This window comes from Macaca thibetana, chromosome 10, assembly GCF_024542745.1.
Source record: "Macaca thibetana thibetana isolate TM-01 chromosome 10, ASM2454274v1, whole genome shotgun sequence".
In the NCBI taxonomy this organism is placed as follows: Eukaryota; Metazoa; Chordata; class Mammalia; order Primates; family Cercopithecidae; genus Macaca; species Macaca thibetana.
In genome coordinates, this window is record NC_065587.1 from 55,851,918 (window position 1) to 55,876,840 (window position 24,923).

General features: G+C 48.1%; 1 protein-coding gene across 3 annotated transcripts in view; it reads right to left on the bottom strand.

Annotated features, from left to right (window-relative positions):
* Positions 1–4,882: 4,882 nt before the first annotated feature.
* Positions 4,883–24,923, bottom strand: part of TOX2 (TOX high mobility group box family member 2) — a 158,126-nt gene continuing 138,085 nt past the window's right edge. For 2 of the 3 annotated variants that reach the window (XM_050806504.1, XM_050806506.1), the window contains exons 4-9: positions 22,749–22,988; positions 19,764–19,991; positions 9,628–9,708; positions 8,375–8,770; positions 7,600–7,727; positions 4,883–5,640 (exon numbers count right to left, since the gene is read on the bottom strand). In XM_050806504.1, the coding sequence (XP_050662461.1) occupies positions 5,574–5,640; positions 7,600–7,727; positions 8,375–8,770; positions 9,628–9,708; positions 19,764–19,991; positions 22,749–22,988 (1,140 nt within the window). In that variant the 3' untranslated portion in view covers positions 4,883–5,573. Of the gene's footprint in view, positions 5,841–7,599; positions 7,728–8,374; positions 8,771–9,627; positions 9,709–19,763; positions 19,992–22,748; positions 22,989–24,923 lie in introns of all 3 variants that reach the window. The other variant, XM_050806505.1, reaches the window with a different exon arrangement.

The following is a 24,923-nucleotide window of genomic DNA, read 5'->3' on the forward strand; positions in this document are numbered from 1 at the left end:
ACAGGAGGTGGGGCTCGGGCGGTAATGCTCGCTCACCCACCACCCACCTCCTGCTGTGTGGCCCGGTTCCTAACAGGCCACAGACGGGCGCAGGGGTTGGGGACTCCTTCTCTGGAAAGATTCCATTTCCCATCCCTGCTGACTAGTTGTGGCCATCAGGGAATGGGAAACAGTGACAGGCATCACTTCGTTTCCTGCTTCTTCAGGATCCCCAGCTCACTCACCTCTGGCTGACTATAGAGGACCCAGGGGAGGGCTCCAAGGGTGAAGGGGGTGGCAGAGCCAATGGACAGAAGAATCTTGGATTCCCAGATAGTCTTGATGACTTGGAGGAGGCTTGGAGGAATCAACTCCATTGGGTTTAGCTGCTGAGATAGTCTTGATGACTTGGAGGAGGCTTGGAGGAATCAACTCTGTTGGGTTTAGCTGCTGAGATGGGAGCTGTTCCTGCAGCGTAGCCTAGCACATCCTGAATAGTTCACAATGCAAGAAACTTGACCTTCCAGTGCAGAGATTAAATATTATTATATAATAATGATAATACTATTTTAAGGACTTTACCTATATTAATTCATTGTTACAAACAGCCCTTTGAAGAGGAGACTATTATCTCCAAGTTAGGCATGAGGAAACACAAGTTAAGCAACTTGCCTGAGCTCATACAACTTGTAGGCAGCCAAGTGAATCTTCTCCCAGGCAGGCTGTGAAGCAGCCCTCCCTCCTAGCCATTGCCCCCACACTGCCTCTCACTCTGACGATGCTTCAGAGTTTCGTGGGCTTGAGGTTATTCGTTTTGGGTAATTTGGGAAGCAGAGCTGGTTAATTACTGATGGGTTGAACATTTTTTTAAAACTCCTGAATCTGTAACAGCACGTCAGATCTTTTATGCATGGGAGTTACTTCAAAACTTCAAGAACAGATAATTCCATGCTAACTGATGTATGTATGTGCATGTGCTGTGCAGCAGTATGAACGGTCATGTGGTTTGTGTCCATGCATGTATGTCTGCATGAGATGGGCATGTATGTGTAAGATGCACTTGAGTAGTGGGTGGAGGGTATGAAGGACATTTGTATGCATTTGGTATGTGTGTATATGTGTGTGGTGGGCTTATATGTGGTATGTATGTGATGTGTGTATATACATGTTTGTGTTATTGCATGTGTGTGTACATGCGGCATGCACGTGTGCATGGGCATGGTGTACGTGTGGTATGTGGTGTGCATCCATATGCTATGCATGTGTGTGTGTGTGATGTGGGTCTGTGTAATGTGCCAAGTTTGATGTGTGAGTGTATGTGTTATGTGTGTGCATGCATCTGTATGTGTTTTGGGTGCTGTGTATATGTGTGTCCCACCCACACATGCATACTAGCTACACATATGCATACCACATGACATACCTATACACATAGAGCTTGCCCTCGCCAAGCACACCATGCACAGGCATGCATATGATGTACATAGATGCATACCACCACATGCACAGCACACTTATGCATCCATACATGCTACACACACATCACATGGACACAACTCACCCTTACACACATATGAAACACACAAGACCACACTGCACACTCTCACACCACCTCCACACTCACCATCCACACATGCATCACCCTACACCACCACGCTGGGAGTCAGAGCTGGCCTGGACCCCAGGAGATGGCTGCAGAGGGCGAATGTTTGGGAATAAGCGCCATTCGTGAGGTTCACCTTCAATCTGAGCACAGCCACCCTGTTTCCAATTCAAAAAGATCCCCATGCAGCTATGTGGATTCTGCCTCAATTTCCTCCAGAGAGAATTCTCTGAAATTCTTGGTGAAGTTCACAGTTGCAGAGTCACAGCCTCTGGGGCTGTGTGCTCAGGAAAGCATGGCACACGGGAGCACGTGCCAGTCCTAACTCCAGCCCTAGTCATTTGTCAGGGCACAGCCCAGATGTCACCTCACCCAGGAAGCCTTTGACCCTCGCAGGATGGGGCACCCCTGTTCTGCATTCCCCTGGTTCCCCTTTTTCCACTGGTCACACGGTATTCATAAATTTATACTTTTGTGGTTTATAATATGAAGCTGCTAATATAATATTATGTGTTCCATCTCTGTCTCCCCAAATGGACCTTAACTCCAGGAAGGCAGACTGTGCCCCATCCTGCTGGCATCCCCGGTGCTCAGCCAAGGGCCTGGTGGAGAGGAGCTGCTCTGTTTGTATTCTTGCTGAATGAACGCATCGAATTTTAGCATCGCGGGCTCTGAAAATTAATCTGTTGCCCACATTCCAATCCAGTGTAAAAATGTATGTGTATCCCTCCAGGGAGGAATTACTAGTGGGCAATTTTGGGACCAGCCATGCCTTCCTTCCGGGGTGGTCAGGGGACAGTCTCAGCCTCAGCCCAGGTTGTGCCTCCTGCTTGGACCGAGATGCGTTTGTAGGGGGAGGTGTGAGATGGAGAAACCTGAGGAAGGCGCTTGGCTCTGGGAAGGGCGAGTGGGGTTGGTCCCTGGGCCAGCTCTGTGGGCAGTGGGGGCAGGCTGCAGGCAGGAGGTAAAGGTGTTCACAATGTTGGGGCCACGGCTCTAGGGTATGGCAATAACTTGAAGCCTCAAGGTGTGAGGGACCCCGACCGCAGACTGGCCCTGGCAGGTGGAGGATGCTGCAGGGAGAACCTGGCCCACGACGAGGCTGGGGGACCCAGAGCTGGCAGCTTTGGGAGCACAGGGATGGGGAGTGGGAGAGCCCATGGCAGAGACCCCAGTGCTTTCACAGCAGGTGTGACCCTGGGCTCTTGGAGGCTCTGTGGGTCGTGGCCACCGTCGCTGCAGGATGGAGTTGTAAAACATGGAGCATATGCTGCCTCCTAGGAAGGAGGGAAGCCCCAGGAGTGGGTGGTTGTTCCAGGGCTGAAAGTCTTGTAGTCGCAGGTGAGGCCAGAGCCAGAGACATTTGGAGCAATACTGATGTGGCCCCACTTGGACCATGGGCATAGCCAGTATGGTAGGCGGCTGTCTTAGAAACATACAGGCCTGGGTGGGGATTCTGGTTCAAGCAATTTCCTGAGTGGGTACTCTCAGAAGGGACTTACATCCTCAGCAGGGCGGGCTGGGAGGAAGCAGCTTAGCAAGGATGGTGTTGCTGCTGGAGGCGGCTTCAGGCTGCTCCCAGGGACTGGGGTTGTGAATGGGACCACAGAGTTGGCATCTCCATTATTTGGTCATTAGCTGTGGCAGCTCGAGGGGGTAACGACTGGGATGGCACTCAGGACCTGGGGATGGGCTCTGGCAACAGAAGAGCCCGGGGAGAGGGGGAACCACTACAGTGCCAACCACTGTAGTCGGCGCTACAGACTGAAGGATTGTGTCCTCCCAGAATTTGATTGTTGGAATCCTAACCCTCAATGGGCCAGCATTTGGGGGCAGGGCCTTTGGAAGGTGACTGAGTGGAGCCCTCAGGATTCGGGTGAGTGCTGTTAAATTCTGGAGAGTGCCCTCCCCTCCCACCCTGCCGGACACAGAGAGAGGATGGATGTTTACGCACCAGCAAGTGAACCCTCACCCGACGCCGAAGCTGCCAGGGCCTTGATCTTAGACCTCCCAGCCTCCGCAAATGTGAGCAGTAAGTTTGTGTTGCTGTGAGCCACCTGGCCCATGGCACTCTGTTATGGCAGCTGGGATGGACTAAGACAGTTGCTGTCCACCCCATGACCCTGAAATCAGTCTTTAGGCTCTATTTCCACTCTCTGGGGCCCCAGAACGCACCCGTGCGACAGTCCCTGGTATCTGCAGGCAGGGTGCTTAGGTTCTGCTCGAGGCCTCTGTGTGTCCCGTGCAGCCCAGAGGCTGGCCTTGGCGTGTGGATGCTTGGAGAAGACTCCTGAGCTCCTGGTGCAGCTGTGAGGGATGGCAGCAGGCCTCTGCCTCAGCACCACTTTACAAGGAGGGCCTTGTACTCTTGTCATTGTGGGCTGTCTGCGTGGATCCCAGTGATGCTGTTTTCGCAAACGTGGAAGCAAGAGTTGAATATTAAACTGTCTAAGCCGTCATGTTACTGACAAGCTCCACACAGAAAAGGAAATTGTAACCACATGAAATATTTATGCCGCACGTTGCGGTGCTGCTGCTGACGGGATGGCAGGTGGCTGGTTTGTTTGGGGTTTTCTTTTTTATTTTTCCAAAGTGGATTACAAAATGCCCTCCAGTGGGGAAACTGCACCCCACTCCTGGGCCGTCATCTGGAAGGAGGGGTTTACCGTGATTGGAGAGTGAGAGGCTGGGAGAGCTGTCCTGAGGGTGTAGCCCGCTCTCTCTGAGTCCCGAGCCTGGCTGGGAGCAGCGGCACCTGCCCCCACCTCAAAATGGCTGCAATGCAGGGTGCAAGCGTTGCAGCTTTCCACCAGGCAATTGGTATTTTTCCAGATGTAGTTAAAGCAGTCAGGTATTATTTGCCTTTTATTGTTGTTGTTAGTATCACCATCTAATATCTGCTGGGAAACCTGGTTTAAAGAATCCCGTCTAGGATGCTTCCTACACTCCGGTTTGAAGAACCCCTTGGCCTCCTCCCTGGGTTCCCACCGCTCACTTCCACAAGCCTGGGAGGCCCCATCCTCCAGAGGAAGGGCTCGCCACCGTCACCAGCTGATGCAAGTTCCTGCGTGGCGGCACTCTTGCCCACACCCCTTTTCATCATCACAAGAGCCCTACGGGTCTGAACCACCGTGACCCCCTTAGAGGGCAAGACTGAGGTCAGGGTGCTCCCATCACCCACACAAACCCACACGGGCTGGTAAAGGTCAGGCAAGACTTTGACTTGAGTCCATCTGGCCCGAGGGGCGGGCTCTAGGGGGTTCAACCCTGACTCACCAAGGACGAGGAGACACAGACTTGTTTTCAGCTTTTCAGAAGTTTTATTATAAAGAGATTTGAGAGAAGCACTGGGCACCAAGACAGACACTCGCCAGGGCCAGGAAACAGCTGCAAACGACGTCAAGAACCCAAACCCAAACCAAACCCCAAAACCACGCACACGGTAGGATAAGCTGCAACTTTGTTCTCAAGGTTTCTCCATAAATAGACAAAAGTCGTCGCTGGCAATGTAAAATAGATGAACACATGGTTAAAAGGAGAGCGGTGCTCCGGGGTGGCTAGCAGTCGTCCGGTCCTTGCTGTGAGGATGACGAAACGGTTTGGCAGCCGCTTTTGTGCACGTCTCCCTTAAGATAAAACTTAAAAATGTGCTAAGGATCATATAAAATGATTTTTACCTTAAAGGAAACTACTTTTTTCCCCACAGAATAATCTTACAGATGTCTTCAGCACAGTTCTAAAACACGTAGTCAACTACTACACGGAACCAACGGTTTCTAGGTTTCGTCATCTTTTGTTCACACTGGAAAACCGATGTGCACGTCTATGACGGGGGCCGGCCCCCTGGCCCATGCATCTGGGGTGGGTGTCCGTTGGTAAGCGACCCTGCCAGGGGCAGCCCACGTGGGCCGGGGCCGGGGCCAGGCATCCAGACATAGGGTACCGTGCGCAGGGCGAAGACAGGGTCCACAGTTACCCTGGAGCAAGCAGGTCAGCGGGCAGAAGGTTCCTGCAGGTTCTTTGGGCTGGCGGCGGGCAGTGGGCTGCCTCTGCAGAGTCTGGTGGGAGGTCGAGGAAGAGACTCGGCCCCCGGCAATGGGTGTGTCACTGCTCCCTCGGATGGGCCACCCTGCCTCTGGCCAGGGCCTCTTTTCTGCTGTCAGCCCTTCAGGCTCTGAGCAGTGCCTTCCAGCGAGCCTCAGGGATGGTGGGGAGGCGGGATTAGGTGAGGTAGAGCGATTTGTCCCTAGGGAGCAGGCTGTGAGAGAGAGGAGGGGCTGTCAAAGCTGTTGGGTACCTCCCCAGGCCAGGGGAGCACCAGGACCCCTGCACTCTACACCCCCCACCCCCACCGGATTCAGCTGCCCCCTGCAGCACAATGAGGGACTTGCAGCTGCTCCCCCACCCCCACCCCACTCTGCACCAAGCCCGTCCTGGAATCCCAGCAGGGGACCACCTGGGCCTCAGCTCTGGGAGAAAGGGCAGTAGTGTGTCTGTCCTTCATCGAGGCGCACGCTGATGTCACCATTGCTCATATCCGTTTTTAATCACAGGAATTTGTAAATCTCAAACTGAATTAAGGGAGGGACAGGTGCCTTTTATGTTTTTAAAATAGGGCCCTGTTGCAGTCCGACCTCCATGCTGGATGTGATGGGCCAGCCTCAGGAGGCTTGGACGTTGCGTGACACTCCCCTACATGCCCTAAGTATTCTGACTTTTGAGAAGGAAAGTTGGCGGGAAAGGGCTGGGGTAGGAGGGTCTGTACCTGCTTGGGGTCAGGGAAGGGATTCTTGCTGAGCCGAGTCCGCCCACCCACGTAGAATCTCACCCCAGGCATGTCAGAAATGGGGCATGCACGGTGGCCACTTGTTCAGTGCCCAAGGGCGCTGGCGGGGTCAGCAGAGGAATCAGCCCTGTGCTGGGAGGCCGAGGCTAGGGCTGGGGGCAGGGGTTCTCAGCAGCAAGGTGGCCACCCAACAAGTGCGCTGTGGCTTCCAGGGGGTGGCGCTATCCCTGGAACAGCTGCTTGGCACTACATCCCCCAGGTGTGGCTGGAGGACTCGTTCTTGCCAAGGGAATGGGAACCCAGCTGGCGGGTTAAGGAGCAAGTGTCCCTCCTCACTGCATCCTCCCTCTCCTGCTGGCTGGAGTGAAAGGCCCCTCTTCCCCGGAGCTGGGGTGGCGTGGATCCCGGAAGACTTCTAGAGGGAGGTGTTAGCATGGGTTTGAAAGGTGGAGTGCAGGATGGGAACGGAGGCCCACAGGAGGACTAGGGAGGATGCTGGGTTGCAGGGGAAAGGGGTCTCTAAGGTGTCTAATTCCTTGGGATAGACAGTGGGTCCGTTCTCTCACCGTGTCTCACCCAGGTCCCCTATCCTGCATTCTCAGCTGTTCTAGTCTTGGGAGCTGCCCTGCCCAGTGGGCTCCACTCCCCACCGGGGCAGCCCACAGCCGAGGGCTGACTGATGAAGGGGTTAAAAAAGCCAGTTCCCTGACCTCCAGGTGGTAGCCACTCTGGCACAGTTCATGCTCCAGGGCTCTCATGGGATGAGGCGGAAGCGAGTCTTCAGCTGAGGCCACCTCCCCCCTTGGCTCCTTCCCCCACCCCATCCTGCCTCCTTACCCCCTTCGCCTGCAGGCTTTCCCCAACACATCCCCAACCAAGGACACCCAATCCCTGCTGCCTCAGGCTCTGCTTCTAGGGAACCGGCCTAAGATGCAGGACTCATCTGTGAATGTCACGTGGAAGCATTTGTGAAAAAAACAGGAGCAACGAAGGAGCAGCAAGACTGAAGACTCATCAGTTTCCCAAGCAGGCCTCAGCATCAGGCCAGCAGAGTCCTTCCAGGGCCTGGCTCTGCGGTGTCATCTGAGATCTCGATCCCCTCGGCAGGGCTGACAGTGACTGCAGGGTCCTCCCCTGTCCACATTGCCCGTGGCCATTCTCCCATCCCTGGCCATCCTATTCCCAGTCTCCCTGGCTGGCAGGACAAATGCAGGGACAGGCGAGGACTAACCTGCAGGTGCTGATGCCACACTCCCCACTGGGGTAGCTGCTGTCCCAGTCCCCGCTGCTGGTGGGGTTGGACGGGCCAGGTGAGCAGGATCCCGAGCTGCTGGGGAACTCAGAGATGTGTGAGAAGTCCTACAGATGGGGAAGGAGGCCATGAGCCAAGGAGAGAGAAGGGGGCAGACTGTCCCAGGCCTCCCGGGGTGGGAGCCCCTGTGTCCAAGGGTGTCCACACAGAAGAGACACTGCCTCATGTCACCCAGAATTGCCTCTCTGCCTCCAGGGCTGCTGCCTTGCTCCCAGTAGAGCACCCTGAGAAATATTCAACCCTTGTCTTGGCTGAATCAGGGGCTGAAGGACTTTGCTTTCAGGGCCTTTCCCTTTGTGGGTCTCAGTTTCCCAATCTGTAAAATGGAATTACTAAGCCCAATGACCTCTGAGGGCCATGTGAACCTTGTAGCAATCTCTGTGGAACAATTAGCAGGGGTAAGGTCTTGAAGGCTTTGGGAAAGGCCAGGGCTAGGGCTGAGGATGCAGGAAGCGGGGACTGGAATATCCTAAGAGTCAGTCTGGCAACTTGTGAACTGTTCATTGCAGCCAGCGCCTCTCAGATAAGGTGTGCGAGACCCACTTCCTAGATGTGGTAACTGAGGCTCAGAGAGGTCAGGTGCCAAGGCGGAGGTTATATCACCGGTCAGTGGCAGGGCTGGGGTTTGAAAGGGCAAAGCCGCTTCCCCTCCCCACACAGTCACAGAGGGCTGTTCCTGCTCTTCCCTGCTTACCTGTGGCCCTGGAGGTGAGGGGCTCATCGCCAGCTGCACCTGGAGTGCCATGGGGGCGGGCAGGACAGGGGGCTGGGGGGCTGGGGACATGCTAACAGGTGGACTGAGGAGGGCGCCCTGGGCGTGAGGGGGCAGTGACAGCTGCTGGTGCAGTGTGGGGCTGAGCGGGAAGGAGGGTGGCGGCGGCGGGGACGCACTGAGGCCTGGCAGCAGAGACTTGGAGCCCAGCGTCCGGGCAAGGCTGGCCGGGGAGGCCCCGCTGCGGAAGGCCTGCAGGTCCGACGGCGTCAGGAAGGAGGCCAGGCCTGGCATGGCATACATGGGCTGCTTGGGTGGGAGCATTTTGGCTGGTGGGTTTGCCTGAGTGCTCTTGGTCTCACCTTGATCCGGGGAGCTCTGGAAGGAGACAGGTATCAGTCACTGGAGAACAGAAGAGGGATGAGCCAGAACTTGGGCTGTGAGGCCAGGAGGCTCTGCAACCCACTGACATGGCCCCTGGCTGGCTCTCTTGGGAGAGAGCTTGAACTAACCAGAGCTAGCACAGGGGCCTCAGTCCCCTTGGCTCTGACCATCCAGCCACCCACTGCTTTTATCTTTGGGGGGCCCCCTCCCCATGGGGGAATCCATGCTCCTCAGCCTGGCCAGTGGGACAAGCACCATCCCACTGAGCCAGCTCTCATCATGCTCCTTCCAGCCTCTGTGCCTTTGCAGATGTTGTTCCCTTGACTTTGAACTGCCTTTTACTTGGCCTTTTATGGACCATTTTGTGTGCCATCTCCTCTGTAGCAGGAACAACACCCACCTCCACTTGGGCCACGCATCCACGGCCACACCTAGCTTCCTACATTGCTGGTGTTGACAGAGGCGGCCGGGGGTGTGGTGACGAGGTGCCATATTTTGGGGTAGCATATCCCAAGCCCCATCAGCGGTCAGAAGTAAAGGCCACATAAAACTGGCAAAACTGGGTTTGAATCCTAGTGCAGCCACTTCAACAAACTGGATCTTTTCAGGCAAATTGCTCAACCCCTCTGGGTATTGGGTTCTCGTTGGAAGAGCCCAGTGGAAAGAAATGTATGTAAAGTGCCCAGAATGAGCCTGGCACGCTGTAGGTGCCCTGCAGACATGACCATGTCGTTCTGACCCATCCTTTCTAAGACCTGGGGTGCTGGCCTTCCCACGGGCCCCGGTTCTTGCTCCATTCCTCAAGTGGCCCCACTCTGATCAGGGCTGTGCCTGGAGATTCCAGGTGTTACCTTGGAGACGAGGCTAGCCCGGTAGGCTGCCAGAGCCTTCAGATATTCCTTCTTGGCTGCTTCTGTCTTCCTCTTATAGGCCTACAAGAGTCAACACATGAGCAACACTGGGGAGAAAGTTGCAGAAGAGATGTGGTGCAGGGTCCTGGGGTGGGAAGGCACGGATTCAAGGATCATGAATGGATGAGGGGGGTGGGGTCAGAAACTGAGTCGGCCAGCCACTGGCCCCATTCTGGGAGCACTGCAGAGAAATTGCGGAGACCAGGCCATATCCCAGTTCCTCAGCAACTCACTGTGTGGCCTTGGCCAACATGCTTCACCTCTCTGGGTCTCCACGTTACATCAGCACAACTGATCACAGAAAGACAAGGCCCTTTGAAGCCCCCATTCTGATCCAGCACAGTACAGATTTCTTAATGCTGAGTCACCTGTGCAACCTAGAATGAACCTACTTGTTCATAGTATATTAGGCTGGATTCGGTGTGCTATTATCTTTTATTAAAAATTTTAGACTTAGATTCATATGTTATCGTAGGATTGGTCCCCGTTTGTTCGCACCTCCTTGTTTCCATGGCTTTTGGTAGAAACAAGGAGGTGTGAACGACTTGGAGCTTAGCCTTGTGTGACTTGTGTTGGCCAATAAAAGCACAAATGTGATGCAAGCAGAGACTGACAAAGTGATCACATATTAGGGAGCCCTATTGCTACTCTTGGAACTCTTATTTAAAAAAATTTTTTTTTGTACATAAGTTCTTTAATGATGATTTCTGAGATTTTGGTGCACCCACCACCTGAGCAGTGTACACTGTACTTCATGTATAGTCTTTTATCCTTCACCGCCCCCATCCTTTCCCCCAAGTCCCAGAAGTCCACTGTATCATTCTTACGCCTTTGTGTCCTCATAGCTTAGTTCCCACTTACGAGAACATACAATGTTTGGTTTTCCATTCCTGAGTTACTTCACTTAGAATAGTTGTCTCCAATTCCATCCAGGTTGCTGCAAATGCCATTATTTCCTACCTTTTTATGGCTGAGTAGTATTCCATGGTGTGCGTGTGTGTGTGTGTATATATGCACATACATACACACACACATACACCACATTTTCTTTATCCACTCATTGATTGATGGGCATTTGGGCTGGTTCCATATTTTTGCAATTGTGAACTGGGCTGCTACAAATATGTGTGCAAGTGTCTTTTTTGTACAATTACTTCTCCTCTGGGTGGATACCCAGCAGTGGGACTACTGGATCAAACAGTAGATCTACTCTTAGTTCTTTGGGGCATCTCCACACTGTTTTTCACAGTGGATGGACTAGTTTAGATTCCCACCAACAGTGTAAAAGGGTTCCCTTTTTGCCACATCCATGCCAACATCTATTTTTTTGATTATGGACATTCTTGCAGGAGTAAGGTGGTTTTGATTTGCATTTCCCTGATCATAATGACGTTAAGTATTTTTTAATATGTTTGTTGGCCATTTGTATATTTTGAGAATTGTCTATTCATTTCCCTAGCCCAATTTTTGATGGGATTGGTTTTTTTCTTGCTGATTTGAGTTCCTTTGTAGATTCTGGATATTCGTCTTTTGTCAGAAGTACAGATTGTGAAGATTTTCTCCCACTCTATGGGTTGTCTGCTTACCCTGCTAGTTATTTCTTTTGCTGTGCAGCTTTTTAGTTTAATTAAGTCCCATCTATTTATCTTTGCTTTTGTTGCATTTGCTTTTGGGTTCCTTGGTCATGAAGTCTTTGCCTAAGCCAATGTCTAGAAGGGGTTTTCCAGTGTTATCTTCTAGAATTTGTAGGGTTTCAAGTCTTAGATTTAAGTCTTTGATCCATTTTGAGTTGATTTTTGTATAAGGTGAGAGATGAGGATCCAGTTTCACTCTTCTACATGTGGCTTGCCAATTATCCCAGCACCATTCGTTGATTAAGGTGTCCTTTCCCCACTTTGTTTTTGTTTGCTTTGTCAAAGATCGGTTGCTTGTAAGGATTTGGCTTTATTTCTGGGTTCTCTATTCTTTTCCATTGGTCTATATGCCTATTTTTATACCAGTATCATGCTGTTTTGGTGACTATGGCCTTACAGTACAGTTTGAAGTCGGGTACTGTGATGCCTCCAGATTTGTTCTTTTTGCTTAGTCATGCTTTGGCTATGAGGGCTCTTTTTTGGTTCCACATGAATTTTAGGATTGTTTTTTCTAGTTCTGTGAAGAATGACGGTGGTATTTTGATGGGAATTGCATTGAATTTATAGATTGCTTTTGGCAGTATGGTCATTTTCACACTATTGATTCTACCCATCCATCAGCATGGGATGTGCTACCATTTGTTTCATCTGTGATTTCTTTCAGCAGTGTTTTGTAGTTTTCCTTGTAGAGGTCTTCCACCTCCTTGGTTAGGTATATTCCTAAGTATTTTATTTATTTTTTTTTAAATTTTTTTTGCAGCTAAAGGGGGTTGAGTTCTTGATTTGATTCTCAGCTTGGTCACTGTTGGTGTATAGCAGAGCTATTGATTTGTGTACATTAATTTTGTATCCCGAAACTTTGCTGAATTCATTTACCAGTTCTAGGAGGCTTTTGGATGAATCTTTAGGTATATGATAATCCCATCGGCAAACTGCGATGGTTTGACTTCCTCTTTACCGATTTGGATGCCCTTTCTTTCCTTCTCTTGTCTGACTGCTCTGGCCAGGACTTCCAGTACTACATGGAATAAAAGTGGTGACAGTGGGCATCCTTGTCTTGGTCTAGTTCTCAGGGGGAATGCTTTCAACTTTTTCCCATTCAGTATAATGTTGGCTCTGGATTTATCATAGATGGCTTTTATTACCTTAAGGTACATCCCTTCTATGCCGATTTTGCTCAGGGTTTTAATCGAAGGGATGCTCAGTTTTGTCAAATGCTTTTTCTGTGTCTATTGAGATGATCATTTGGTTTTCAATTTTGTTTATGTGGTATATCACATTTATTGACTTGTGTATGTTAAACCATTCCTGCATCCATGGTATGAAACCCACTTGATCATGGTGGATTATCTTTCTGATACACCATTGAATTCAGTTAGCTAGTACTGTGTTCAGGATTTTTGCATTCATGTTTATCTAGGTATACAATCGTGTCATCAGCAAACAGCAACACTTTGACTTCCTCTTTACAGATTTGGATACTCTTTCTTTCTCTTGTCTGACTGCTCTGGCTAGGACAGTACTCTGTTGAATAGAAGTGGTAAGAGTGGGCATCCTTGTCTTGTTCCAGTTCTCAAGGGGAATGCTTCCAATTTTTCCCCATTCACTATAATGTTGGCTCTGGTTTATCATAGATGGCTTTTGTTACCTTAAGGCATGTTCCTTCTATGCTGATTTTGGGCATAGAAGGAATATTGGCCTGTAGTTTTCTTTGTTGTTGTTATGTCCTTTCCTGGTTTGGGTATTAGGGTGATTAATTGGCTTCATAGAATAATTTAGGAAGGATTCCCTCTTTATTTTGTGGAATGGTGTCCTTTAAAAGTCTGATAGAATTCAGCTGTGAATCTATCTGGTCCTGAACTTTTTTTTGTTGTTGGTAACTTTTAAATTACCATTTCAATCTCACTGCTTGTTATTGGTCTGTTCAGAGCTTCTATTTCGGAATTCCTGATTTAATCTAGGAGGATTGTATATTTCCAGGAATTTATCCATCTCCTCTAGGTTTTCTAGTTTATGTACATAAAAGTGTTCATAGTAGCCTGAATGATCTTTTGTATTTCTGTGGTATCAGTTGCAGTATCTCATGTTTTGTTTCTAAGTGAGCTTATTTGGATCTTCTCTCTTCTTTTCTTGGCTAATCTCACTAATGGTCTATCAGTTTTATCTTTTCAAAGAACCAGCTTTTTGTTTATATATTGTATTTGGTTTCAATTTCATTTAGTTCTGCTCTGATCTTGGTCATTTCTTTTCTTCTGCTGCGTTTGGGTTTGGTGTGTGCTCTCTCTCTAGTTCCTTGAGGCATGACCTTAGATTGTCTATTTGTACTCTTTCAGACTTTTTGATGTAGGCATTTAATGCTATGAGCTTTCTTCTTAGCACTGCTTTTGCTGTATCCCAGAGGTTTTGATAGGTTATGTTACTATTATCGTTCAAAGAATTTTATAATATCCATCTTCATTTCATTGTTGACCCAACAATTATTCAGGAACAGGTTATTTAATTATTTCCATGTATTTGCATTGTTTTGAGGGTTTTGGAGTTGATTTCCAGTTTTATTCTACTGTGGTCTAAGAGAGTACTTGATATAATTTCTATTTTCTTAAATTTGTTGAGACTTGTTTTATGGCCTATTGTATGGTCTGTCTTGGAGAATGTTCCATGTGCTGATGAATAGAATGTTCTATAAATATCTGTTAAGTCCATTTGTTGTAGGGTATAGTTAAGTTCGTTGTTTCTTTGACCTTCTGTCGTGATGACCTGTCTAGTGCTGTCAGTGGAGTATTGAAGTTTCCCACTATTGTTGTTTTACTGTCATTCTCATTTCTTATGTCTAGTAGTAATTGTTTTTTAAATTTGGGAGCTCCAATGTTAGATGCATATACATTTAGGATTGCGATATTTTCCTGTTGGACTAGTTTTATCATTATATAATGTCCCTCTTTGTCTTTTTAAACTGCTGTTGCTTTAACGTTTGTTTGGTCTGATATAAGAATAGCTATTCCTGCTCACTTTTGGTATCCATTTGCATGAAGTATCTTTTTCCACCCCTTTACCTTAAGTTTATGTGAGTCCTTATGTGTCAGGTGAGTCTCTTGAAGACAGCAGATACTCAGTTGGTCAATTCTTATTCATTCTGCTATTCTGTATTTTTAAGTGGAGCATTTAGGCCATTTACATTCAATGTTAGTATTGAGATGTGAGGTACTATTCTTCTATTCATTGTGCTATTTGTTGCCCAAATACCTTGTAGTTTTTTAAAAATTGTGTTATTTTAGAGGTCCTGTTAGATTTATGCTTTAAGGAGATTCCATTTTGGTGTATTTCAAAAATTTGTTTCAAGATTGAGCTCTTTTTAGTAGTTCTTGCAGTGCTGGCTTGGTAGTGGCAAATTCAGCATTGGTTTGAAAAAAAGAACTGTATTTTTCTTTCATTTATGAAACTTAGTTTTGCTGCATACAAAATTCTTGGCTAATTGTTTAAGGACCCCAATTCCTTCTAGCTTGTAGGGTTTCTGCTGAGAAATCTGCTGTTAATCTGATAGGGTTTCCTTTCCTTCTTTTTGTGATGAGTTTCTCAGGTGTTCTTTGAGTTTCTTGTGTTTGGATGTCTAGATCTCTAGCAAGGCCAGGGAAGTTTCCCTCAATTATTCCCTCAAATATATTTTCCAAACTTTTATATTTCTCTTCTTCCTCAGGAACACCAATTATTCTTAGATTTGGTCATTTAACATAATCCCAAACTTCTTGAAGGCGTTGTTCATTTGTTAAAATTCTTTGTCTTTGTTGAATTGGGTTAATTTGAAAGCCTTGTCTTTGAGCTCTGAAGTTCTTTCTTCCACTCGTTCAATTCTATTGCTGAGACTTGCCAGTGTATTTTGCATTTCTCTGTGTACTTCATTTCTAGAAGTTGTGATTGTTTTTATTTATGCTATTTCTCTGGAGACTTTTCTATTCATATCCTGTATAATTTTATTTTAACAACCTTCTGAATTCTTTTTCTGGCAATTCAGAGATTTTGTCTTGGTTTGGATCCATTGCTGTTGAGCTAGTGTTATCTTTTGGGGATGTTAAATAACCTTGTTTTGTCATATTATCAGAATTATTTTTCTGGTTCCTTCTCATTTGGGTAAAGTATGTCAGAGGGAAGATCTGGGAGTCAAGCGCTGCTGTTCAGATTCTCCTGTTCCTTGGGGTTCTCCCCCTTCCCCTAGGGATGTGTTTTCCTGAGAACCCTGCTGCAGTGGTTGTTATTTCTTTTCTGGATCTAGCCACCCAGCGGAGCTACCGGGCTCCAGGCTAGTACTGGGGAGTGTCTGCAAGGAGTCCTGTAATGTGATCTGTCTTCAGGTCTCTCCATGGATATCAACACCTGCTCCGGTGGAAGTAGCAGGGGAGTGAAGTGGACTCCGTGAGGGTCCTTAGTTGTATTTTTAAGTGCACTGGCTTTGTGTTGGCCTCCAGCCAGGAGGTGGCACTTTCAAGAGTGCATCAGCTGCAGTAGTATAGGGAGAATACAAGCTTGCCCTAGTGTCAGGCGGTGGGCAGGGCCATAGAGTTCCCAAGAGATTATGTCCTTTGTCTTGGTCTTTCTCTACCTGCCCTGTTAGCCTATCAGGTAGGGGCAGGGTTAGGCGTGTCTGAGCTCAGACTCTCCTTAGGTGGGGCTTGCTGCAGATGCTGTGGGGGGTGTGGTTCCCAGGGGGATTATGGCTGACTCTGCTGCATCACACAGGTCATCAGGGAAGTGAGGGAAAGCTGGCAGCCACAGGCTGGTCTCACTCCCACCATGCACCCCCAACAGCACTGAGTTTATTTCCAGGCAGCCAGTGAACAGGGCTGAGAACTTGCCCCAGGCTACAGGCCTCCCAGCTGAGAAAGCAAGCCAACTCTCACAGTTCCTTGGCTGTCCCAGAGAGTCTGCAGCAGCAATCCACCTCCTTCAAAGGGTCTATGGATTCTTCTGGCTTTCCTAGCATGTTCCTGTGGTAGTTCTTGGAGCAAAAGTTCACAATGTGAGTCTCCATGTGCTGCTCTGTCTGTCCGAGTGGGAGCTGCAAGTTAGTCCTGCCTCCTTTCCATCATTTTTCTGCTCTAAAACTGCTCTTGGAACTCTGACTTGCTATGTGAATAAGCATGAGCTAGTCTGCTGGATGATGAGAGACACATGGCCCAGTTTGGCTCCACTGCTCCAGCTGACAGCCATCCAACTCCCAGAAGCAGAGATGCCTAATTTACTGTAGTTTACCACTGATGCAAATGGGTGAGCCCAGCCAAGAGCAGCAGCAGAGCCATCCTGCTGAGCCCAGAACAGTTCATGGACCCTCAGAATCATAAGCTGAATAAATGATTATTGTTTTAAACCATTAAATTTTGGTATTGTTTACTACACATTCAAAATTAAATGATGCAGTTAGCTTCATTATGTTTTAGTGTCAGGGTTACATTGTATATAAGGATTTGTGAGAAGGTTTTCTTATTTTTCTAAGTCTTGGAATTATTAACTCTTTGATGATTTGAAAGAACTTTCCTATCCATCATCTAGGCTTGAAACGTTTTGGGGATAGGCAGGGGTTTTTTATTTCCTATTATTTTCTCACTACCTCTCTTGGTTGTTAGTGTATTAATAGTAAAATAAGAATATAAGTCACATTTCTAAATGTGATTTCAAAAACTGACACAAGCTAACATCCAGCCTTATGCTTAATAGTGAAACATGAGAGGTAATGCAAAGTAAGAAGACCACTATCCCCACCATTGCTGAACATCTCTTTTTTAGAAGTCCTAGTCAACATAACTGGGAAAAGAAAACAAAATTAGAAATCTGAGAAGTGAGGAGACAAAATAAGGAGACAAGGCTGGATGTAGTGGCTCATGACTCTAATCCCAGCACTTTGGGGGGCATTTGAGGCTAAGAGTTTGTCAGCCTGAGCAACACAGCAAGACCCTGTCGCTATAAAAAAAAAAAATGAAAAAAATTTTGTGGGGCATGGTGATGCACGGCACGCCTGTAGGCCCAGCTACTTGGGAAGATGAGCTGGGAAAAGTGCTTGAGCCCAGGAGTTCAAGGCTGCAGTGAGCTATGATCATGCCACTAACCTCTAGCCTGGGTGACAGAGCAACACCCTGTCTCTTAAATAACAAAGGAGACAAAATTATTGTTTGTAAAAGATATATGTGTATAAATATGTAGATAATTATAGACACTTTTTTTAAGCCTAGAAGACTCAGGAATTAAAAATGATCAGAAACGATTAATTTGTAACTGCCAAGCTTACTATTTTAATCCCTAACTTTTTATACATCAACAATTTGCTAGGAAAATGGGGAGAAACATGCCATTTATAAATGCATTAAGTAAAAGGAGAGATATGCCCATTATTGGATGGGAATAAATTATATGCCAAGTTCTTGGGTTAGAAATAAAACACCAGGCGGGTAAGCAGAAATGAAACCAACACAGAGGCTGGGACTCTCAACCGCCTTTGCTTGTCTCTGGGCTGTGCTGAACAAAGTCAGAGAAAGCATCAGGAAAGGAATGCCTAGGGACACAGCACTTGAGACCACTGTCTCCCCAGACTGTATAAAAGGGCAAGGAAATTCCCCCACCAAACAAAAAAACCTGAAGTCTTTTGAAAGGGAATTGGTTGGTTGCCAACAAAACACACAAGTGAAAAAGACATGTCCCTGTAGCATGTCCCTGTAAAAGCCGCAGTGCCCTGCCAATATCCCCCAGTCCTTACCCCTGTCCTACAAACATGCTCTACTTCCAGCTGCCACCGGCTATATTCCTTTGCCTGGGGGTCCCTCTGGTGGCAGGAGCCTGACGTGTAGCAGGTCAGAGGTGCTGCAGAAGGAAGGAATGCTGGTGTCCACCCCAGCACCCTTGCCCCTCAGACAGGATGACCCTGAGGCCTGGTACATTCTAAGCAGGCTCCTGAGTTCTCAGCGGGACTGTGCTCCAGTTGCCCATGGTGGATTCTCCTGGGACAATGTGCCCTTTCCTGGCTGCCCTCCTTTCCCTGTCTCATTTCCCTACTCTCCTACCAGAGGTGGGGGTCATCTCACAAATAAATTCTCTGCATTGTAACATATTCCAAAATTACCTAAAATTTTAGAATACGGTAAAGGAGATGTTTCAAATAAGTCAGTAATTCATCTCTCTGCCCCAAGCCTGCTACTTTCCCCATATTTCCCATCCAGTGACTGGCATCTCCATTTACTCAGAATGGAAGCCAGATGCAAGGAGGCTGCCAGGATGTCCCCTACCCCAAACCATTCTAGAAGATGCTCCAGGCCCCACCTTCCCCCACCTGGATGACTGTGCACCCTCCACATCTACTCTTACCTGCCTTATGCTGCCATTCTGGTCTCTCCTCTGCATAAAACTCTTCACTGGCTTTCTCTCCTCTTAGAACAGGGCCTGACTCCTTCCAAGGTCTGCAAAGCCCAGCGTGATCTGGCCCCTGCCTTCCTTTCCAGCTCCGTCTCTGCCATGGGGACTCTCACTGTCCCCTCTCTGGCCATCCTGGTCTCCTTTCAGTCCCCTGTGCTTTTCCAGCTCCTTCCCTTACCAGGCCTCCCTGCCTGGAACACTTCCCCTCCTCCAAAGAGAACTCACTCTTCAGGTCTCACCTGGAGACCGGACCCCAGGGACAATGTCCGTCCCTGCTCTTTCGACTCTCGTGAACTATGCATCCTCCTGGTGCGTGGCACAATCACAACTGTAAGTTTACACTTACTCATCTGCTTATTTGATTCATGTCTCTCATGCCAACATCCCAACTGAGCCTCCTGCTTCTACAGATGTGAGTTCAAATCCTGACTACCGTGATTCACGCTGGTGACCCTGGGCGAGTCACTTTACCTCTTGGTGTCTCTACCAAAACAGGAAGGCAATGGCTACTCCACAGGGTGTTGTAAGGATTCAGTGAAATACCGGAGGGAGAGCTCAGCCCAGACAAGAGCTCAGAGAATGAGTTGCCATCACCCCTGTTTTATAGACATGAAAACCGAGGCTCAGAGTTTAGGTGGTCAGCCTGAGGTCACACAGCTGGCAGCTCCCTTTGCCTACCAGCTAGTTCTGCTCTCTGTTCTCCCTGGAGGCCTTTAGGGGAGGCCACAGGCACATGGTCAGTGGGATAGGAAGCTCTGGCCTGGACTCCAGACTTTGAGGGTTGGAGGGACAAGATGGATGGAGATGCTTGTTCTCATTTATCAAGGGGGAAGCAGAGGTTCAGAGTGGTTAAGCTGCTAGTAAGTGCAGTTGGTTACTAGAATTGGAAGGCAGCCAGCTTCCCAGTTTACGGATGGGCAACTGAGCCCAGGAAGGACCTCTGCAAGAGTCTCAGTTCCAGGGCTGGGCCTGGTTTCAGACCTTCAAAGTGTGTCCTTGGCTCCAGGACCACAAAGCCTCGGGATGGCCCAGAAAGAGAGGGAGGCTCACCTGCTTCTGTTCCTCTCCCAGGCTGTCCCACATGGAGGCCACGATTTTGGACACATCACCGAAAGTGGCACTAGGGTTCTGACCCTTGATGGCGGCCTGAGTGTCTCTGAAGAAGAGTGCGTAGGCCGACACAGGCTTCTGCGGCTCGTTGGGGTCCTTCTTTTTCTTCTTCTTTGGGTTCTTGGCCTTTTTTCCTGGGTCGGCTGAAGGTCTCTTTTCTCCCGATATCTGCCCGAGTGAGAAGAGTCAGATAACCAAAGAAGCCCAAGGGCCTCCTGCCAAAGGCAATCCACACAGACTCCGGCCAAGCTGCGCTTTTCCAGCCCTGCTCAGGCACAGATAACCACTCGCGACGGGGAAAGGGCAATGGCCAGACAGACACACACACCCTGGGTGGGTGTTTAACTCATTAAAGAGAACCAGCATGATTGTAAAGTTGATTCAGAGAAATGCAGGAGGAGAAGATGACTGTATAGTCACTGAAAGAATGGAAAGAATGCTGGAATTAGATTGCTAAATTACACGTAAAAGTGGTTAGTGCCAATAGAACGCTAAAACTATCACCTTTAGGACTTTTAATCTTTTCTACTGGACAGAAATTCGCATCTCTACTGGGCAAAGTTAATTTGCCTTATCAGACAAAAATCACATCTCTTATTACATTTTTCCCCCCCAAGGTAACCTCTTCTTTTACAGAGTTATAAAATCCCCTAATCAATAATGAATAATGAATCAAAGCAAAGGTCCACTTTCCTAGAGAATCAGATAATTCTTGAGTAAGCCTGTGAGCCAATGCTTTGGTATGACATTGAAAGAATGTGCAGTTATCTGGGGGCCTATTTCCAAGTTTGGAGTGTGTGTGCATGTGTATGTGTGTAAATATATACACACACACACACATATGTGTGTATATATGTGTGTATATACCTGTATATATGTGTATATATACATGTATATATGTGTGTATATATAGATATATATAGATATGTGTATAGATATGTGTCTATATAGATATAGATCTATATATAGATACATGTCTATATACATATAGATCTATATAGATACGTGTCTAGATATATATCTATATAGATATGTGTCTAGATAGATATCTATCTATATATATATGCTCTCCCACTTGTGATCACAAATAATCCCCAAAAAGGATCCTGCATTACAAAAGGCTAGTCTCCACCACCATGTTTCAGCTGTGCAGCTTTGAGCAGGTAGCTTAGTCCCTGGACCCCTGTAAAGTGGGGAGGGGATGAAGCTACAGCGACTGTTACTGGGTCAGCCGTGGAGCCAGTGGCTTCACCCTGGACAGACCGCAGGACCATGATCCTGTGAACACTGACTTAGGGCTTCCAGGGTGGGGGGGTGGTTGGGTTGCCCACCACAGACCTCAGTGGGGCTCTGTTGGGTCACTCAAGCCATGCAGGTACAGGGGACTTTGGTCAAAAGCCCTGGACCCTGCAGTGAAGACTCTGGCTCTAGGAGCCAAGAAGATGGAGGTGACACGTTGAACTGATGATAAAGCCATGGGCCAGTAGGCGTGATCAGGCATCCATGTCTGAAGAACATGGTTCTGTTCCTGAGGCTTATCTCTGCAGCCACCCTCTTCTCCAAGCCCCAGTTATGTTAGCACCATGGTGTGGCCCTAGCAAGATCAGGGATGAAGAGGCACGTTGTCATTGATAAAGTCCTGAACAGGCACAGCAGGGCAGGGGGTTGAGGGCACATGCACTGGACTACACCTGCAGCCTCCTGGGTTTGAATCCTGGTTCCCCCACTTACTAGCTGTATGATAACAGATACATTATTTCCCCATCTGCCAAACAGAGATAATAACAGTCCCTGTCCCAGAGGACTTTTATGAGGATTACATGGACGTATACTTGTTACGTGTTTAGAGCAGTGTCTGGCCTATAGGGAGTGTTTGTTAAAAACTGTTCCTGCATGAACTATAATAGAGGTTGAGTCATCCTTAGGGTGAAGCTGGGCCAGGATCCAGAGGTAAACTCCCTTTCCCCCCGAAGTCCAGGGTTACTGCCCCAGGTCTCTGGGAGGCCACCATGTGGAAGGGACGCTGGATCGACAGAGGTAGGACGCACGAAGGGGGGTAAGTCTTGATTCCACCACTAGCTTGCTGGGAGGTCCCAGGCAAACACTTCTGTCTTTGGCCTTTCTGGGCCTCTGTTTTCCTCCCTGGTAAGACACGATGTTCTCTCACTGGGAGGCGGATTTGGAGTCAATGCAAAGAAGGGCCAGAGCCTGGACAGGTGGCAGGTTCTCATCCCTACCATGTCTACCATGTTCTTGAAGAGGTCAAACCAGTCGACTCCAGGAATGTTGGGGGAACCCATGTTCCCACTGCGGGGGGGGGGGGGGTCATTTTTGCACCCCACCCTCAAGGTCAGTGAATACTCTAGGCCCAGAGGTGCTGCCTCCTGGATCACACAGTTTTGTCAGAATATTTTCTCCTAAAAGGGCCAAATGGCCGCAAATGTGACCCCAATGGCCTTGCTGAAGCCGTCCACACCTCTGAAATCGCCCACTGGCCTTCAGGAGTCAGGCTTTGCCAACTTTCACAGGATCGTCTCGCCCCATCCCCTCGACATTTGTTGGAATTTTCTCTGCTTTACACACAAGGCTGTGGGAGCCCCGAGGGGACACAGCTTGTCAAGGACACTCAGCACATGGAGCAGCCAAAGCCCTATGTCCCAAGGCCCATAGGTGCCATCCCCCTGACCAGGTGCTCCACCTGCCAATGTGCTTTTTCCTTGGCTTCCAGCGTGGCCTGGGTGTCTTAACAGAAAACCACTGAGCTCTGCGGCGGATATCCCAACCACCACCCGGAAGGCCTGCTCAGTCCCAAGACATCGGGCTTTTCTAGTCTTGACTAGAGGGAGGTGATGCCCATTTCCCCACAGGACCTCTTCCCTGCCGACAGGAGAGCAGCTTCAGGCTCTGTTCCTGCACTGCACATACCTTGAAATGCGCTTCCGACTCCTCTTCCTGCGTGGAGCTGGAGGGAGAGGGGGTTGCTGACTTGCTCCCCGGGGGTGATGGGGAGCTGTGGGCGATGCTGCTCCGGATGCCCATCTGCGAGATGAGCTGGGACTGGCTGAGGGCACTCATGTGGCTGGCCAGCATTGCCGGGCGACCCAGCAGGGGCCCGGGCCGGCCTGAGTCATAGGCGGCCACCTCCGAGTGGACCATCTCCTGGATCTAAGAGAGGAGGACAGGGGGTTTGAGTTAGGAAGGATCTGTCCTGCCACTCCATCACATCTGTGCTAGCAGACTGGGAGGACGGAATGCAGAGGAGAAGTGATGGGTATGGCTCCTGCTCCGATCCCTGACAGGCGAATCTCAAGATGGAGCCCCAGCGCATTCGTGGGAAAACGGCAGCTCCGTGGCTGTGTGCCATTCTACTGACTCTCACCTCGGACAGATGCTTTGCATTTCAGCCCCTGCCAGAGAGCTCAGTCCGGTTATGTTGGATCATTTGATGAGACTGAGTCTTCCCTCCTGGAATGTGATATGTCTCTGCATGAACTGAGCAGTCAGCATGACAGCAAAGCCCACAGATGCTGGACGCTAACTACATTTTGAATCCTGGTCCTGCCATCTACCAGCTGGGTGACTTTGGCCAAGTTACTTAACCTCTTTGTGCCTCAGTTTCTTCATCTGTAAAATGTGGATATGAGCAAACCTACACGCTAGGGTTCTTAAAGATCAAATGTACCTGGCATACCGTGAGCCCTATGTTGTATAAGCATGTGTTAAATACATTGAATAAATTTCTTGATAAAGTTGAGCACTTTCCTTCCTACAGGTCAGCAATTTTATTGTTAACTCCATTCCCCATGATATTTTCTAACTGGTTGCTTTTGGAATATAAGCAAACTACTGGTTTTTACATATAAGCATTTCTCACACTAAACACACATTTAGAATGACTTTGGACCTAAATATGTGTCCACGCCCTGTCCAGTGAGGCGTACCTATTTGCATACTCTTATGAGTTTTCTTTCCTCTGCATCTGTGGTTATTTCCCCTTTCTAATTTCTAACATCAAGTATCTGGTTTTTCTCTCATTTTTTCTTCATTAGGAAAACAAATGGGCTTTCAGTTTTATGTGGGTTGTTTCTTTTCTCCTCAAAAGAATCAAATCTCAAGTTTATCACTTCTGCTTCTCTGTTTTCTAATTCTTTAATATCTCATTTTATCTTTATCCCTTCCTCCGCATTTTAAAGATTTATAGTTGCTGCTTCCCCCTCAATTTTGTTATATTTTTTTAATTGACAAATGACAAATTGTATATATTTATATGTGCGATATGTTTTGATGCATATATACACTGTGAAATAATTAATATATTCATCACTTCATATAACATTGCTCAGATTAGAACATTTAAAATCTACTTTCTTTGTTCCAAGAGTTGTTCAAGAAGAGTTCTGGAATACCATTTGACCCAGCAATCCCATTACTGGGTATGTACCCAGAGGAATATAAATCATTCTATTATAAAGATACAAGCACGTGTATGTTCATTGCAGCATTATTCACAATAGCAAAGACACGCAATCAGCCCAGATACCCATCAATGATACACTGGATAAAGAAAATGTGGCACATATACACCATGGAATACTATACAGTCATAAAAAGGAATGAGATCATGTCCTTTGTAGGGACATGGATAGAGCTGGAAGCCATCAACCTCAGCAAACTAACGCAGGAACAGAAAACCAAACACCTCATGTTCTCACTTATGAGTGGAAGCTGACCAATGTGAACACTTAGACACAGGGAGGGAAACCACACACTGGGGCCTGTTGTCAGAGGCAAGAGGAGGGAGGGCATCAAGAAAAATGCTAATGCATGCTGGGTTTCATACCTAAGTGATGGGTCGATAGGTACAGCAAACCACCATGGCATACATTTACCTATGTAACAAACCTGCGCACCCTGCACATATACCCTGGAACTTAAAAAAGAGAATCTAACTAAAAGAGTTCTGGAAATTCTAAGTGGCTAATTTTCTTTTTCTTTTGGCTACAATTTCTAGTAACAAAAATGAGGAAAGAATGGGGTCTGTACTATTCACCAAGTTTGAGATTTTGTTAAGGTTTTCTTTGGGACCCAAATATGATTAAA